This window comes from Cololabis saira, chromosome 4 (assembly GCF_033807715.1).
Source record: "Cololabis saira isolate AMF1-May2022 chromosome 4, fColSai1.1, whole genome shotgun sequence".
Classification (NCBI taxonomy): domain Eukaryota; kingdom Metazoa; phylum Chordata; class Actinopteri; order Beloniformes; family Belonidae; genus Cololabis; species Cololabis saira.
Window position 1 is genome coordinate 23,900,810 of NC_084590.1, and position 17,538 is coordinate 23,918,347.

At 42.6% G+C, this 17,538-nt stretch overlaps 1 protein-coding gene across 1 annotated transcript in view; it reads left to right on the forward strand.

Moving 5' to 3' along the window:
- The window catches only part of clpb (ClpB family mitochondrial disaggregase), a 40,217-nt gene extending 28,932 nt beyond the window's left edge, over nucleotides 1–11,285 (forward strand). The window contains exons 8-16 of the mRNA XM_061719214.1: nucleotides 1,854–1,931; nucleotides 4,896–4,951; nucleotides 5,040–5,084; nucleotides 5,842–6,003; nucleotides 6,119–6,275; nucleotides 7,898–7,971; nucleotides 8,079–8,198; nucleotides 9,200–9,304; nucleotides 10,146–11,285. Of these exons, the coding sequence (XP_061575198.1) occupies nucleotides 1,854–1,931; nucleotides 4,896–4,951; nucleotides 5,040–5,084; nucleotides 5,842–6,003; nucleotides 6,119–6,275; nucleotides 7,898–7,971; nucleotides 8,079–8,198; nucleotides 9,200–9,304; nucleotides 10,146–10,340 (992 nt within the window). The 3' untranslated portion in view covers nucleotides 10,341–11,285. The remainder of the gene's footprint in view (nucleotides 1–1,853; nucleotides 1,932–4,895; nucleotides 4,952–5,039; nucleotides 5,085–5,841; nucleotides 6,004–6,118; nucleotides 6,276–7,897; nucleotides 7,972–8,078; nucleotides 8,199–9,199; nucleotides 9,305–10,145) is intronic.
- The last annotated feature ends 6,253 nt before the right edge of the window (nucleotides 11,286–17,538 follow it).

The following is a 17,538-nucleotide window of genomic DNA, read 5'->3' on the forward strand; positions in this document are numbered from 1 at the left end:
CTGAAACATGCTTAAAAGTAACATTAGACAGGCCTTCAAAGAGCTTTACAATGTACACTTACCTCTTACCCTTATCTAAACCATAAGCAACCATATGTATATATATAAATATACATATACATATATATACTAGGAATGGTTGATATTTTACCGTTCACGATAAACAATTCCCCACGGTAAGAATTTGTCATCTCGCGGTAAAAACGATAAATTCCCGTTTATGACGTTTTTGTGTAAAGCTGATTTATGATTCTGTGTTAAATCCACGCAGAACGTGAAGGAAGGAAGGAAGGAAGGAGGGAAGGAAGGAGGGAGGGAAGGAAGGAAGGAAGGAAGGAAGGAAGGAAGGAAGGAAGGAAGGAAGGAAGGAAGGAAGGAAGGAAGGAAGGAAGGAAGGAAGGAAGGAAGGAAGGAAGGAAGGAAGGAAGGAAGGGAGGGAGGGAGGGAGGGAGGGAGGGAGGGAGGGAGGGAGGGAGGGAGGGAGGGAGGGAGGGAGGGAGGGAGGAAGGAAGGAAGGAAGGAAGGAAGGAAGGAAGGAAGGAAGGAAGGAAGGAAGGAAGGAAGGAAGGAAGGAAGGAAGGAAGGAAGGAAGGAAGGAAGGAAGGAAGGAAGGAAGGAAGGAAGGAAGGAAGGAAGGAAGGAAGGAAGGAAGGAAGGAAGGAAGGAAGGAAATAAATGAGCCTGAAAGAAAGAAAGAGGAGTCATTCTTTGCAGTACAGGTGTACTAATTTAATTGTTTTTTATTAATTCAATTTAATTGGTGTAGTTTAGTAGCATTTAGTATTATTTTAGAGCAGTGTTTTGGCTCCAAAGACTGAATGGGGTGATAGATTTATAGTTACAAAAGGTGGAGTTGAATTGGTATTTTTTTATCGTTATTTTTATCGTTATCGGGATAAATGCCAGAAATTATCGTGATACATTTTTTAGTCCATACCGCCCATCCCTAATATATACTGTATATATGTATGTATGCTGTAAAGCCAATATACATGGATGACACAATAAAGATACTTCTGTAACCAGTTTGGAGCTTTCCAACTTTGGAGGGCCAACATGCGTACAATAAATCTGCAATCAAGTATCTCTTTAATCTAAAATGTAAACCTTTTGAGAGTTGGTGGAAGCAAACAAACACACAAAATAGTCCACACAGTTGAGCCCGAGTTGCCCCGAAGATATAAGCCAGACCGTTTTTTGTTGTTTTTTTTTCTTCAGAAGGCAACACAACGAAGCACTGATGCACGATTCCACCAACTAGCCTGGTAAAGGCCTGTTCATCTGCACCAATAGTTTTGGCTGCAGTCTCTCAACAGGTTGCCATTTGGATGAGTTTGTGCAGGTGTCTTAGTTTGAGGACTGAAACCGCTGCCCCTCTTCACTCCGCTCCGGGCCACATCATCATCTTGTCTTTGTGTATTTGTGTGAGTGTGGTTGCTGGGGTGATGGCAGAGTAGGGGAGGCACTCCTCTTTAAGCAGTAGTGTGTGTCTGTGTGTGAGGCTGCGATCTATGCTAAACTGATTACGCCATGGCCGCGCCAGAGAGGCTAACACAATTACTGCTGGCTAATGGCCCCACTGACTGAGGGGGAGGAGAGGGATCGTGGGTAGCTTTCTGGAGGTCTCTCATCTCGCTGTTCTGCTCTGCTTTCTCTCCTCTTCCTCTTTTCTCCACCAAACGTATCTGACCCTTTTCTCATCCCTCCTTTTCCCTATTTCATCTCAGTTTCAAGGTTCGCTGTCACTCACTCAGATTACTTCAGTGGAACTTAGAATAAAGCAAAGTCAACAAATGTAAATGACTGATGTAATGGATGCTCTGTCTTTCCCTCCCTGTCTCGGTCCTCTCCAGCCATCAGGAGGAAGGAGAATGGCTGGTATGATGAAGAGCATCCTCTTGTATTTCTCTTCCTCGGCTCATCAGGAATCGGTAACTCATTTCACTGTTTCACACTCCTTAATTCAGCTGGATTTAGGCTCCAGCCAATATAAACAGAACGCTTGAATATGTTTCTGAAGTTTGTCAATAATCATTTCAAAGAAACAGAGTAGAGATGACTACAAACTGACACTGAAAATGTCTCCACTACTAGAATACGTCACATGGCTGTTTACACAGATATTAAATAGGAAACATGGAAACAAAGGATCTAAAGGATAAATGCCAATCAGATGGCAGTGTCCCTGGTTTAATTAAAAAAAAAAAAAAAGAACATTGTCACCACGTCTGACCTTTTTGTGACATTTTGGTGAATCAAGGTACAAAAACTATTTTCGCCATGGCTCTACGTCTTTGTTTCTAGCATCTGGTTTGAGAGTGAGCTGGCACTCCACGCCTACTTTCTTCAGGTTGCACCTCTTTTGAAATTCTGGTGTTACAGTTTTGTGTTTCCCAGTTTCAAAGTACAAGAAATGTAGCTCGGTGTGTTGAGGAGGCTGGGTAACTCTTCTCTAATGTAGAAGTGTGATGTTATAGTCCCCTACAAATTTGAATGGCCAACTAGACGACATATTTTAGGGCTTCTGTGGCCCCACTAAAAGTACAGGGTTGTGTTGCCAGTTTTTGAGTTAGTAATCACTCCAAACACCTAAATATGCATACAAAGTTGGTTTTCTTCCAACCGAAAGGCTGCACAATCAGTGTCCAGTCCTATTAGGTGCCACAGTGTCGCTGGACAAGACATTGCACCCCACATTACCCCCAATTCTCCAATTACTCATGGTACACTTCCCAAGCCTGGATAAATAGGGAGGGTTGTGTCAGGAACTGCATCCAATTTAAAAACCTAAACCAGATCAATATGTGGGACATGCTGGTTGGCTGTGTTGATCCATACTAAAGGAAAAAGTTTAAAGCAAGAAAAGTATTTGTGTGACGCTGGCTCCAAAACATGGAGCCAGCATGGCTAAACATGGCTCCAGGAAACTCAAAAATAAAGTAAAAAATCGAATTACAGTGTTTTTAGATAGATTCAGTCCTTCTGCTCAATGTGCTTATGGTTGTTGTGAAAATAATGAAATCTCAATGATATATACTTTTCTCCTATCAGCTTTGGAGAATCACCTCTCCACTCCTTCTACTTATGGTCATTTCTGGCTCCAATAAGCCTAAGATGGTAATGGCCTCAAGCCAAGCTCAGTAACGAGTTCTGCACATCATTTCTTTAGTCTTTGAGCGAACTCCAACTGCAATGATGCACTTTTTCCTTTAAAGGCAACAGCTGGTTTTGCTTCTTTTTTTATTCAAATCCTTCAAATTACTGACATTTAAGAAAGTATTTTGTGTTTATTGCTAATTGACATTACTCAGACAAGTTCAACCTGAACAATTTAAAACGGTAAGGAATAGCTCAAAAATCCTGGTGTCAAAGCAACAAAGCATCACTTTTCAGTTTGTGGTGTTTAGCTATTGCATGCAGGAAATAATTACAGTCAAATCTTTTCATTGACCACTTATCAAACTCTAGTACAACTTGTAATGTCAGGAAATGTAGCCTGACCACCAAGGCCCACGTGGGCTCTGTTTTTCTTTTTTCTTTTTTCCTCGCACAACTTCCTTTAGTGGTTAATAGAATTAACCTCCATCTGGGAAAGAGATTCAGCCGAGAGCTTTTTGAATCACAAAGTGTGCCACAATCTGCAAGCACAGACTTAACAATCGGGAACACAGATGGTTGTGGCTACTGAGTTAACATTGATTTAGTTATACATACCAAGCACATCATTTTCAGAAATATAAACATATACTCAGTTGTCCTGCAGTGTATTAAAGCATATTTTATTCTACAAGTGAAATTAAAGGAGATGCATATGGGGGGTTCTAAACCAATCTGCAAAATGGTTTTCAGCACTTTTCTTTCTTTTTTTTTTCTTTTTTTTTTTTAATTGATTAGCATTGACACCATACAACCCCATCCTGTGGTACTCTGGGTGCTGGAAGCTGCTGACCTCTGTGCGTACACCTGCTGACTGGGAAACAGCTGATTGCACATTAAAGCACTGGGACATCTTCCTCGCACACTATTGTTGTGATTTAAAAGAATAAATAAAACCCAGCATCAGCCTGCAGTTTTGATGGACTAGGATTGCAAAGCAAAATATGTGACAGCGGATATATTTGTGTTGGAGAAATAGAGAAATTGAGTTTGTTTTATTAATTACAAGGAAAAAGAACAGGTTTACTTACTCCCCTCCCTGCAGATGAGACAAAACCTGAATGTGATCATTTAGAGAAGAACTTGGATTTCTTTAACCGGCAGTAAGATGAGGAAATGTGAAGGTGCGTGTTGGTGTGAAGGCAGAGGCAAGAATGTGAGTGATATTAAGGGCCAGATAAATGGCTAAAAAAGAGAGATGGTGAAATGACAGGGCAAAGAGATAGATGAGCGAGAGGCGCTGTTCATATCCTCTGTTCCCTTCAGCGACAAACGGTGGCCATGAGACATCAATATTAAACACGGCAACAAGACACAAGCGCACACACACACACAGTCATCAGACCCATATGCATACCAAACACAAGACATCAATATCATATATGAGCATTTATATGCAGAATATTTTACTGACAAACATAATGTGTGTATGGAGAGCTGGAGATGATTGAAGGCTTTGTAGGACGAGGCGCTGGGATTTAGGCCAGCGCTTGGCAAAGGGGAGGCGGTTTTTCCTGTCTGAAATGAGTAAACTTGTTTTCCTAAAAATCTCTGCATGCTGATGTACTTTGTAAAGGCTGTGATTGTTTTGTATTTAATATATATATATGTATATATATATATATATATATATATATATATATATATATATATATATATATATATATATATTTAAATTGAGGAAGTGATTGTTCGTGTCATATGCTTGTTGTTGATGATGTTTTCTGCTTTTGCCACAGGAAAGACAGAGTTGGCCAAACAAGTGGCCCGATACATGCACAAGGACGTCAAAAAGGTATCTGACGCAGCATCTTGCATACATATACAGTACAAACACCAGTGTTTTATTGTTAAGTCAAGCTAAACCCATCATATAATTGCAGGGTTTCATCCGTATGGACATGTCCGAGTTCCAGGAAAAACACGAGGTAAAGTCATCTTTTTTTGATCTATGGATGGATAATTTACATATGAAGTCACTATCTTTACATTTTTGGTACGGTCTCAGTCAAGCACAACAGTGTGTTGTTCAAATAAGTTCATTCATTGCAAATAAGAGCAGCTTACAGTTGCATTTGTCTCCTGCAGATGTGTGGTAGTCACGCCGCGAATTGGTTCTGTTAACGTATTCATAATTAATGCATAAATCAAACTAATGTTGTGTTTTTGGCCGTTTTCTCCTTATGAAGGTTTGGTGATGAATACATTTAATCAGTGATTCAGATTCAGTTATATTGCAGTGCTTGAGAACCACGTCTAGTCATTATAACTCAAATCACATATTCATTGTGATATCTTGGGGATTTCTGTAGTTGGTAGCAAACAAAAGTTAGGATTTAATGCCACTCTAGACTCTCAGATCCAGGGAAACACTGTGGTGTTTGTAGTTGTGAAAAGCAGACATCATAAGGGGGGAGAGATATGCAATCACCTAATAATCTCACAGGGGAAGACAACTTTTTTAATTAAACGTGACACTCCAGCACAGCTAGATAATCCCAGCGTGGATGGGATGTTAATGTTTTGGAAACTTGGAGGTTGTTGGGTTTAGATTGCATCAGAAAAGCTGTCCAAAGTGCATGGAGTGGAAAGCCACTTTTATTGTGATCCAACAAAACCGATCTGCAGTGTGGCGTCATGTCGTATTATTTTTGACCTGTCCTGCGTCATCTTCTCGTCTCTCAGGTGGCGAAGTTCATCGGGTCTCCGCCGGGTTACGTAGGACATGAGGAGGGAGGTCAGCTGACCAAGCTGTTGAAGGCGTGTCCCAACGCTGTCGTCCTGTTTGATGAAGTGGATAAGGCTCACCCTGATGTTCTTACCATCATGTTGCAGCTGTTTGATGAGGTGTGTGTGCGTGTGCGTGTGCGTGTGCGCGTGTGCAATTATCAGTTTATAAAATTGTTGAACATACAAATCAGCTTACTGAACTTGTATTTCTTTCGGGTCTCTCTACCCTCAGGGTCGTCTCACAGACGGTAAAGGAAAGACCATCGAGTGTAAAGATGCCATTTTCATCATGACATCAAACGTTGCGAGCGAGGAGATTGCCCAGCATGCACTGCAGCTCCGGCAAGAAGCTGAGGTGGTTAGCCGCAGGAAGCTGGCTGAAAACCTCGGTGAGAGAACAAACTTAGGGCCAAATCCACAAAAGGATTGCGCGGCTTTTGCGGCCGCTAAACCGGTGCAAATGAGACAAAAAGAGAGCGTCTAATTCACAAAGCACCCGCAAAGGGCAAATTGCTCCACAAACTGCGCTGCCAAACAAATAGTGGCAGTCTGCGCCGGTGCCATTTGCATGCATGCAAATTAGGTAATATTCATACATTCGGCGCAAAATTGCCCCCTTTCTATGCAAATAAGCCTCATTGCAAAAAGCGCCTAATTCATAAAGGCCAGGGCTATTTGCCACACGCAAAAATAGTGGAGCAAATACCGTGTTTCAGAAGCGTGTATTAAACTGCGCGCAGACTCCTCACTCCCCATCTCTCTGTTTCTCTCTCTCAATGTCATTCAAGCCTGTGTGATACTGAATGATATTAAGGGTGAAATCTACAGTCAGACATGACTGTAGACAGTCAGATCAAGTGGGGTTGTGGACTTATCTCGGATTTAAAAATAAAAATAACAGGAGCTCAGGATTCATCCATGTACAGTAAGGGGCTGCTTTATTACAAATAATTCCACCATATAAACATATAAATCTAGAATGTGTGTGTTTAACAGCTTAATAATGTCATCACATATCACAACATATATCAGACTTATAATAAAATAGCGCTGATCGTGTCCCTGTGAAGCTCAGCGTCAGTCAGGACTCTCAGCTGCTGCTGGAGATGCAGCAGCTGGACGGGTGGGCTGCCACCCGTCCATTGAAATACGCAATTGTTACGTAATTGGGAATTAGAATTCATATAAAACAGTTTATTCCATATTTCACAATCGTCCCATGCGCGTCTGTTACATACGCACACACTAGTTAAGCCTAATTATACCTAAATAATGGTCCGCGTTAAATCGACGCAGAGCCTACGCCGTAGGGTACGTGGCGACGCGCACTGTACGGTGCGCCAGCCCGTACAGTGCTCTGCGTCGATTTAACGCGGAACCATAAATCATCCTTGAGCAGCACTGAGGGAGGAGGGAGGAGAGGGAACTGTGCTCTTCGCACAGTGTCTTGATGATTTGTAATACAGGCTGAGCCTACCGTTAGTTCTTAAACTGTAAAAAAGCTGGGGGGGACTAAAGCATGAGTTTGAATAGTGGGTGGGGACATGCCCCCTGTTCCCAGTGGAAATTGCGCCCTTGCGCCTCACGGCGTTTTATTTCCACTCGCTTTATTTTTTATTTCTGCAGTTTTCATTATGGACCAATGTGTGTGCAGAAATATGGAGAACACTGGAAACAGCTCCGCTCGACTCAGACAAGTGCAAATTGCACTCAGCCGCAAAACTTTATGGGCGTGTTTGCGCCGGTATATCATTAGAGCAAAGTCCTTTGTGAATAGGACCTTAAAGCGGGGCAAATTGCGGGCGCTAATGCAGCGCAATTCACAGCGCTATTTGCGGGCGCAATCTGTTCTTTGTGGATTTGCCCCTTACTGTATAAACACACTGATGAGCATCCTTATACACTTCCTGCTGACATTTGTGCCATTGGTGCTACACTGAAATATTCAAGTGCCAAACAATGATACATCAGGAGGGAATTGAATATCTCCATGTATTTATTTTCCCCCCAGAGGATGTACAGAAGGGCGAGGACATCAAAATCTCCAGACAGTTCAAAGAAACTGTGATTCGACCAATCCTGAAGGTCCTGCAGTCACATGAACACACAAACAAACATGAAAGTGGCCTCGTTCTGGTGGAGTTGAGCGGAGAGGCTCCGTTGTCATCCTTCACTCTTTACTTCATCCACAGGCTCATTTCCGGAGGGACGAGTTTCTCGGTCGGATCAATGAAATCGTATACTTCCTGCCGTTCTGTCACTCCGAGCTGCTACAGCTGGTCAGCAAAGAGCTCAACTTCTGGGCCAAAAAGGTTTGATGCTGGATTATATATATTTGTGTCCAACCCGTTCTTAATTAAATGTTACTACGTTCCCAAAAGTCATGTCTTCAAAGTTGTTCAAGATTTGCTTTATGACTGATACTTCTTGCCTATATAACTTAATAATCCACTGAACCTGCTCTAAACAGTATATTATAGCAGACAGTAGCTCCCAAAGGTGCTCGCCACTCTGATGTGAGGAGACGTTTATTTTTCTGGAGACCTGTCTTCAGTTTTCCAAACATATCGCGTGAGTGTCCTCTAGTGAGAGTGGACGTCCTCGCCCACTTCACCCGCAGCCGCTGAGCTGTGCAGAAACACACACGGATCAATACCGCGTGCCACTGTTACTCACTATAATGTGATTACAGTGTTTAACGTGTGGAGCCTTCATCAATATTTAATTATTCATATTACAGATGGTGTCCTGACTATCAACGTGGCCCCTACAGGGACCTGACTCGTAGCCCATTTCACTGTATCCGTCTTCTGATTGTTGCTATTCCCTGTTTGTACCTGAGGATTTTATTTTTTTTCTTTAAGTGTGGATGTCTCTTAATAACTCGCCTGTATCTGATGGTGGTTCCAGCAGCGGAAATCTCATTATAGACAAATCCCCACAAGCCATTTGTTTGTCATTCACTTATATTAAAAGAATTAAATGTTTATTGCCGTCATTATTGCCGAACCATATATCTGGGGCAAAACAAGGCCTTTTATTTATTGAATGAAGTGCTAACATCAGTAGCTAAATGAGCTGCTCTGATCACTACTATTGACTGGAGTTTGATTAAAACGCATTAAGGGCCTGTTGATTAGCGCTGGCGGACATGCTGCTTGACAGTATCTCCCCATTGCTGCTGGATTTGTCTGCTTCACTCCTTCTCCCCGCTGTCTAACAGATTTGTGGGGGGTTTTTGTCGTGTTTTGTTTTTTTGCCCCCTCCTGTGCCTCCTGATGATGTTACATGGTCTCCACGTCTCTAACATCAGGCTAAGCAACGCCACGACATCACCCTGCAGTGGGATCGACCAGTGCTGGACCTGTTAGCGGGCGGATACAACTTGCACTACGGAGCCCGTTCCATCAAACATGAGGTATGGAGGCGCCGCAACACACGGCTTAAAGCTTTGTGGTTTTCTTTTGTTCAGACAAGGATCCGAGTTCTTACCTTCAAACTTTTCTGACAGTTTCGGTAAAACTTCCGCCTTCTTCAGAGAGTGTCACGTGGTGGAATGTGACACGTCTTATCAGCTGTTGTTACTATGAGGGCGTGACCGACCTGTCAGGTTTGACAGGTCGGTCACGCCCTCGGATCCTTGTCTGAACAAAAGAAAATCACAAAGCTATCAATCTGAAGACATAATGAACACAATATAACTAACACGGCTTAAAGTTTGAATCATACTTAACACAACTCTGGCTTAAATGATGCTCATATGAATATGCTGGTAGTTTTTAACACCGAATAAGAAAACTATGGCCAAAAGTAGCGTTGTTACCCTCACCATGTTCACATTGTTTCTCCAATAGGACAACAGGAAGGGATGTTACCATTGTTGCTATCAAAGTTAATGCTTCACATATGTTTAAAATGTGTCTCCTTGAGCTTTAAAAGGCTAATCGCTTGTTTTATTTACATTAAGTTAATTTACATTGGAATTTTGTTTTTAAGACAGAACAGAACAGAAATTAACTCTTGTCTAAATCCCTGTCTTTTATCTCAAAGAGCTCATTAGTATTTAACTGTTTTATAGCCATACTGGTGCTTACAAAAACCAGCAAATACATTTGAATATAAAACATGAAAATCAAAGACGTTGTCATGGTCCATGAGCCTTTAGATGTCACAATTTGGAAAAACTGGTCCTGCAGTTGTCCCAAACATTTCTAAAAGTGTTCTGTGCATCAGCACTAACCTGGACACTAATCTCTCAGGTGGAGCGGCGAGTCGTCAACCAGTTGGCTGCAGCATACGAGCAGGAGCTGCTGCCCAAAGGCTGCACGCTGCGACTGTCCGTCCAGTCAGATGGCAAGGAGGAGCACAGCACGCCCAGCCTGCGCCTGGAGGTGGTGGGAGAGGACAGTTCGAGGACGCTAGACATCCGGCCACCGCTCAGCCCCGAACACTAAGCTGAAATATCATCGCCATCATCGCCCGCTGTCAGTAGGATGAATGGATCCTTGATGGATACTCCAAATAAAAGTACCTCTAAAGAAATACAACATCACTGCCTCTCTGATTCAGTACGCACACGCAGTATTGCCATTTTTCCACTACGTGCAGTCCCCCGGTTTGCTGTTAGTGGTCCGAGACAAACAAGCTACTTGACCTACAACATTTCTTACTCCAGGCTGTGGTCGGTCTCGTCTGAGGGAGACGAGCACAGTTGGGGTTTGTTGGTCGCATCAGGACCATCAAACATCTCATCAGTGAATGTGAGACATTATATTCATATCTGTTGTAGCTGTTATACGATGTGATACATGTGATAAGTGAATGTTTACTTCATACTGTAGAAAAGGCCAAATGATTAAATATTTATTAACGATATTAGTTCAAATGAAGACCCATGAGAGATTGTGTGCCTGTCCGTGGAAGGATGAATAGCATTTTAAAGCCAATTAAGAAGTGAATGACAAATAGAGTTCTGTACAACTTTGATTTTAACAAGCACATAATCACATCATTTTAAAGTTGAACAAATAAGTTGACACATATCACTTATGGATAGATCCACATCAGCACTGCTACATTGATAAGACACAGAAACAACCTGCTGATTCATTTCATTTCCCTCATAGAATGTGTTGGGAAAGGAAAGAAATAAAATGAAAGCTTAGCAGCACATGTGAATCGTTTCTGTTGATGCATGTCGACGTGAAGAAGTCTCGTCCCTGTCAGGCTTTAGTGATGTGATGTGCCGTCTGCGTCGAGAGAAATTTAGCGCCATAAAGAAGAACGTTGAACGTGTTGTATCATAAATATTTGAACAGCATGTTGATGAGGCACCAAATGTAATCGAGCTACATCTTTCATTCTTGTATCCCAGCCTCCAGTATGTAAATAAAGCCATCACAACAAGAGGGGAATTCCTGTTTTTTTGTGCTGCTTGTGTAGCACTGACACTCCTGATGGATGGATAAGTGTGTGAGTGAGAGAGAGTGAGAGAAAGAGAGGATGTCAGAGCAGCTTCTGGGTGGGAATTCATGAACAACAATAACGCTTGTCCACCTTGTAAAGCAACATGACAGAAGAATTTCCTTGGAATTCTGCACCTTTAGGGGGTCCAAGTCAGACGCAGGGCGGGAATGCAGCGCAGCAAGCAGGAATGTGTCATCTATGGGAGGACATTAGCATGCAGGGTGAAGACACATTCACTTCTGGGCTGTACCTGGACCCCCCAACAACACACACATGCGCACAGGCTGCTCTAGTGACATTTACACGGAGTTACAGCTGTGCTGCGACACGGGCTGCTGTGGTTACAAATCACTCCCCAGTAGTTTTCCTTCAGGCTGGGAATGATGACTCGGTTAATGGGTTTAAGTCAGCAGCAGATAAAACATCTGCTGCTTTTGGCTTCTTCGATGTGACAGTTGTGGCGAGTTGATTATTTTAGAGTAGGTGTGACTGGTTTTCACAGTAACTTCTTTTTTCTCTCCAAATACTGACAGTCTAAACACTAAATGTGTGACTTAGCAGAGGAGATCAGGGTTTTCTCATCCATCCTCTTCCTTTTTGTCTTATTATAAATCCCATCTTTGTGTGCGTTTGCGTTTGCATGGTGATTGTAGTTGCACAGCAGCTTGTGCCGTGAGTCACTACCTGAAATGTCACCTGCTGACGGAGAGGAGCAACAGGCTGAACCCAAGTGGCTGCATCTGGACAGTAGATCAGGTTCTGTTCTGATACCGTGAGGCTCTTGTACTATATGGTTTTAGGAAGTCAAAAGTGTGTGTGTGTGTGTGTGTGTGTATCCATTTACTCTCCTGTAGAGGAAGACAGGAACAAGAAGAGGAGGAGAAAGAGGAGAGGCTCTTAGTCTGTCCATCAGGCTATTTCTGACTGCTGCCATTTCTCTGATTAGATTATGGAGAAACAGAAACCTGGCCCTCCATCGTCCTATCCTCCCTCTCCCTCTGTCTCCCTCCATTTTGCTCTCCCTTTGCCTTCTGCTAGCTCTCTCCCACCACCCTCCCACCTTCAGCTCGTTTTCTCAACTCTTCCTCCCTCCTCGGTCGTCCATCTGTCTGCGTGGCCTCCCCGTCTCCCACCTCCTCCTGCTGGATGACAGTTTCAGGTGCAGGAGGAACAAAACAGCAGAGGATGGGAGAAGGTCAAACATGGGAGTACCAGAGAGTGTTTCTGGTACCAGACCTATACAAGTGAGGGGTCTGAAAGGAGTTTGCAGGTTGCAGCAGCATCAGTTTCAGAAATGTCCCCAGCTTGAATGGAGTCTCTCCTCTGCAGCGGCACGGCAGCCAGGTGGAGGTGGTGAATGATGGACGACTACTAGCGGCTCTCCCATTATCATATCTGTCCCTGCTCTTAACGGGGGATTTTCATCCGTGTCCCTCCTCACTCCTCTCCTCTCTCTCTCTCTCCCCATCTCTCCCTCTAACGTCTCATTGTGCTCCCCCAGGAAAGCGATCGATTTCCCCTCCATTACATCAGTCCACTCAGCTCTCAGTGTTGGAGACGCTCCTGTATCCAGTTTATGGTATACATGTGTTTATTAAAAAAGAAAAAGCAAAACCAAAATTCCAGAACTGGATTAAATGTCTACAACTTTACCTATGGAAAAGATCACTTATATTATAAAGGGCAAACTATCATTGTTTCAAAACATTTGGGGTCCTTTTATGGAGTGTGGATTTAAGCGGTCTGGGGAGTGGGGCTGATGAGGCGTATCAGTGATCCTCTGCAGTATTCTAAAATAATTTCCTTTCTTTTGATACTTTTCTTTATTCTGTGTGAATTGTATATTTGAGTTTATATTTCTGAATTAAGCACAACGGTGAAATACTTTGGGCTAACCCTTGAAAAACAGAGAAACCTGTGTTGATTTGATTTGTGTTACTTTTTTGTTTTGTTTGGGTTTTATTTATTTATTTTTTCTTTCTTTTTCTCTTTCCTTTTCTCATTTAAACCTAAATTGAGTGTTGCTTTATGATATTTCATAAATATCTGAGTTGTAAGGAAATATGATTCGATTGCTGGACAATAATTCAGCTGCCCTTGATGTTTCCTTTTGTGTAAGAGCACTCTTATGTTTGTGTCATTGGAAAGATTTTGAAAACCAAATAAAGATATTGTTGTAAAAAGAAAAAGCAGACACTGGTGGAGGGTGGGTTGGGATGGGGGAAGATGGGGAAGGTGGTTCGAGTACCGGATGCTGCAAGGGGCCCACGTGACCCCCCTCCACCCCAGAATTAGCATAAAAGACAAATAAAGGACCCCACCAAAAAAAAACAACAGTCTGTCCTCCTTTTCTTTTAAGGGAAAAGGAACAAATCCATTTCGCCTAATTCGAACCTTGCACAGGGACAGCTCGCGTGGCAGATTGCAGCCTAATTAGTTTAGAGGAAATGTAATGTAATTAAGTTTGCAGAGCTCCGCGCGGCCGCCGCTGGGCTGCTTTCAGAGCGCGGGGCCAGAGCTGCAGATCAGATTAGTGTGTTTGGAGAAGCTCTGCTGCATGCCCTGCTGCTCCAGCTGTGTGTGTGTGTGTGTGTGTGTGTGTGTGTGTGTGTGTGTGTGTGTGTGTGTGTGTGTGTGTGTGTGTGTGTGTGTGTGTGTGTGTGTGTGTGTGTGTGTGTGTGTGTGTGTGAGAGAGAGAGAGAGAGACAGTTTGCGTGAACAGTGGTCTCCTGGGAGCTGGTTTTTATCCTAAAAAGCTTCTTTTTTAAGTAACATGCCGTCGTCCATTAAGATGATGCAGCTCTGGTGCCGCAGAGAGATGGAGCAGCATGTGAATAACCAGCTGCTCTGCGTCACGTCCCCTCCTGATGGATGCGTGTTCGCTCCAACTTAAGGCTGATTTATGGTTCCGCGGTCAATCGACGGCGCGTACGTTGCGCGCCGCCGCGTACCCCTACGCCGTAGGCCCTGCGTCGGTGTAACGCGGAACCATAAATCAGCCTTTAGAGAGGACTTGTACGGATGAGTGTAATGTGATGTGGTTGATATTTATGGCCGTATCTGGAGAGGGAATATTTGCAACTTCATCCTCGTGCGCATTTGTGCACTGCACAATTTCTAATTTTATTGGAACCCAAGTATTCAAACAGATTTCAGTCGTTTCCCCACCTGAGGTTTCATAAAGGCCAACTGATGCACATATTTTTTTTTGTTTCAGTGTGGTCAGTATATTTTTTTTTACAAAAACTAAAGATTTGTAGTTACTTTAACCTGATGATTTTGATATATTTCCTTTATCACACTAACGAACTTTAAGGAAATTAAGGAAATGAATGAATGAATGAATGAATGAATGAAGTTTATTCAATCATGACAACACAACACAAAAACAACACAACACCAAAAAAACATTGTGCACAGCATTAACATTTCACACAAAACCAAAAATCATGTGTTGAACAATGACTGAAAAGGCATAGCTGCAGCAAAATGCTTATAAAAGCCTATCCTATATTACCAACTTTCTTTTTTTTGGCTACCAACCTCCAGAAAACCAAAGAGACAATAGAAAAGCAAAGAAACAACAAAAGGCAAAGAAACAATAGAAAAGCAAAGAAACATTAACAGATAGTCAATCGCACTTATAAGCTTCAAAAATAGCTTTACAAACCATTTTCTTAAAAACCAAAAGAAAATGACATGTTTTTAAATGTATGCTGGCATCATTCCAGAATTTAACTCCAGTAATGGAGACACATCTCCTTTATACCTTTTTTAGCTTTTTGTACTGTGAAATTGCAGACACCTCTAAGATTATACGGAATCTCCTGAAGAATATCTCTGTATTGAGTAAGGGAGCATTTTTGATTTTGCTCTGAACATAATTTGCATGATTTTATAATAAAACAAATCATAACATTTAATAACATGAGAATTTAGAAAAAGTGGCTGTATCCTGCATCCTTTAAGGATTTGATGCGCTTTGGTCCACACAAATATGAAAAAAATCAAGATTTTAAACATCATTTCGTGTGTTTATTTTTCTCTATTTTCCACCTTAACAAGTTGATTCGCTTCACACTCGATGCTGCTGCTTCCCCTCACTGGCTCGGACGCACCGAGGTGCAGGCACGGGAGCGTCAAGGTGCATTCCCGTAATTGGGGATTGATATGCTGGGACATGCAGGCAGCACCGACGAGACCCCCCATCCACCCCCCTCCCCATCCACTACACCCCCTCCCTATCCATCCACCCCCCTACCCTCCCATCCCCTCCGTCCCATCACCTCCGTCCCCTCCCCTCCACTACTCCATCTCTCATCCATCACCTGGTAAAAAATCAAATGCGCGCCGCCAGCTTGCCGGAGAGACGCGGGGCCGATGTTAACGGCGGGATCCCAGAGTTCTGGATTGATCCTGCGAGCAATCACATCGAGCTTCGAGGGAAAGAGGATCGTAACAGCAGCGATGACACGACACATTTTAGTGACGCTCGCACAGCGAGGAGCTGCTTTGATGGGTTTACCGCAGCCAGCAGAGTTGGAGTTCTAGCAAACGACACAACGGGCCCAATAACTTCATAGAGTTTGTGTACTTCACAAGTAACACAACTGACTGCCAATACCATAAGAAATGTGGGTTATAAAACATGTCATGGACAAGATAATCAAAGAGCGTGTACCAATCAACCTTTGCGCATTTTACGCACTAATCCCCTCTGATGTACTTTATGTCCTCCTGCTTGAAGTTTAAAATCTTCATGAAATTACAATGAACCCATTAGAAAATGAACCTGAGTATGGTTTGCAATTCATAGATTTGCCATATTTTCAATATAATTAACATAATTTGCAAATAATTCGCGTAACTGCTCATGTATGATCTCCGAGAGCCTCATGGATCGTGTTACACCGCAGAAATGTATCGAAAGCAGGTTCCCTTCGCGTTAAATGTAACTTCAGATGGACTCGGGCAGTGATGGAGGTTTGTTCGTTAAGAGGGTGCAGTTTACTGCAGAATCAAGGGACTCTAAGGTCGGTATATTATTTTTATTCCCAGTTGTTTTTTCATAAACTGGATTTACGCGTATCTTTGATTAAAATCCACCCTTATTTGTGCATTTAATGCTCGTTTTGCAAAGCTTCTCTAAAATAAGATTATTCTCCACACCTGAGGATCAGCAGCTGTCCCAATCTGAGACAGGAGCCAGGCTTTGGGCACATGAGACACGAGCTTTGGTGATGGATGGACCTGCCATCTCCGTCTCTGACTGACTGACTGACGGCCTCATTTGCAGGCAGGCTCGTGTCAGCGGGACAGAAACCGGACTGGGGCCTCCCCGCGAGGCTTTGTCTCGAGCCTCAACCATCCCTAGTCTCCACGTCTCTATCCCCCTCACGACTGCGCGTCTCCATCATCACCATCCAGCCACCCGTCCATCACAGAGACCAGTCTCTCCATCATGCACCAGCAGGTCTCATGTCGGGGTCTGAGACCATTACAATGAATGAATACTTATTACAGACTCACAAGGTTCCATATAAAATACATAAAAATACATACAAATTACAGGTCACACATTAAAATACATGCAAACATCTACTCCAATGTTTCTATATAAATTATTTATTTCAAGCCAAGTATTTCATATGGGTTTAAGGTGGCCCATTCAGGGCATTTAGTTGAACATCAGTACAAATAAAGTGCCTTCTTCTCTTTTTTTGCATATAAAATCAATGATGAGCATAGAAAATGTTGTATTCTTTTTTTATTCTGTCAAGGGAAGAATTATACATTTAATTGGAAAACATTCTGAGCTATAGTCATAACTCATTTGTAAAAATGTGTATGTCCAAATGACTGTCTCAAAAATATTAAAATGAAGAATATAAAAAAATGAACACAACTTTGCATATCACTAGTGTTTAAAAAAAGGAATTTAATAAAAATCAAATTTATAATAATCAGTGCACGAAATGGTTAAGAGTTGTATTGAATAATTGTTGGCTTTTCTTAAACCATATTATACCATTATGTCCCCCGGATGGCTCCACATCCATTCCCAGGGCTTCTGCGGGGTTCAGAGGTGAGTTTACCGAGAAACTTTAACTGTTTCATAGTTAAACTCTCAAGGCCATCTCTTGGGGTGAAGAAGATGGGAGAAAAGAGCAACCAGCGAGTCTCGCT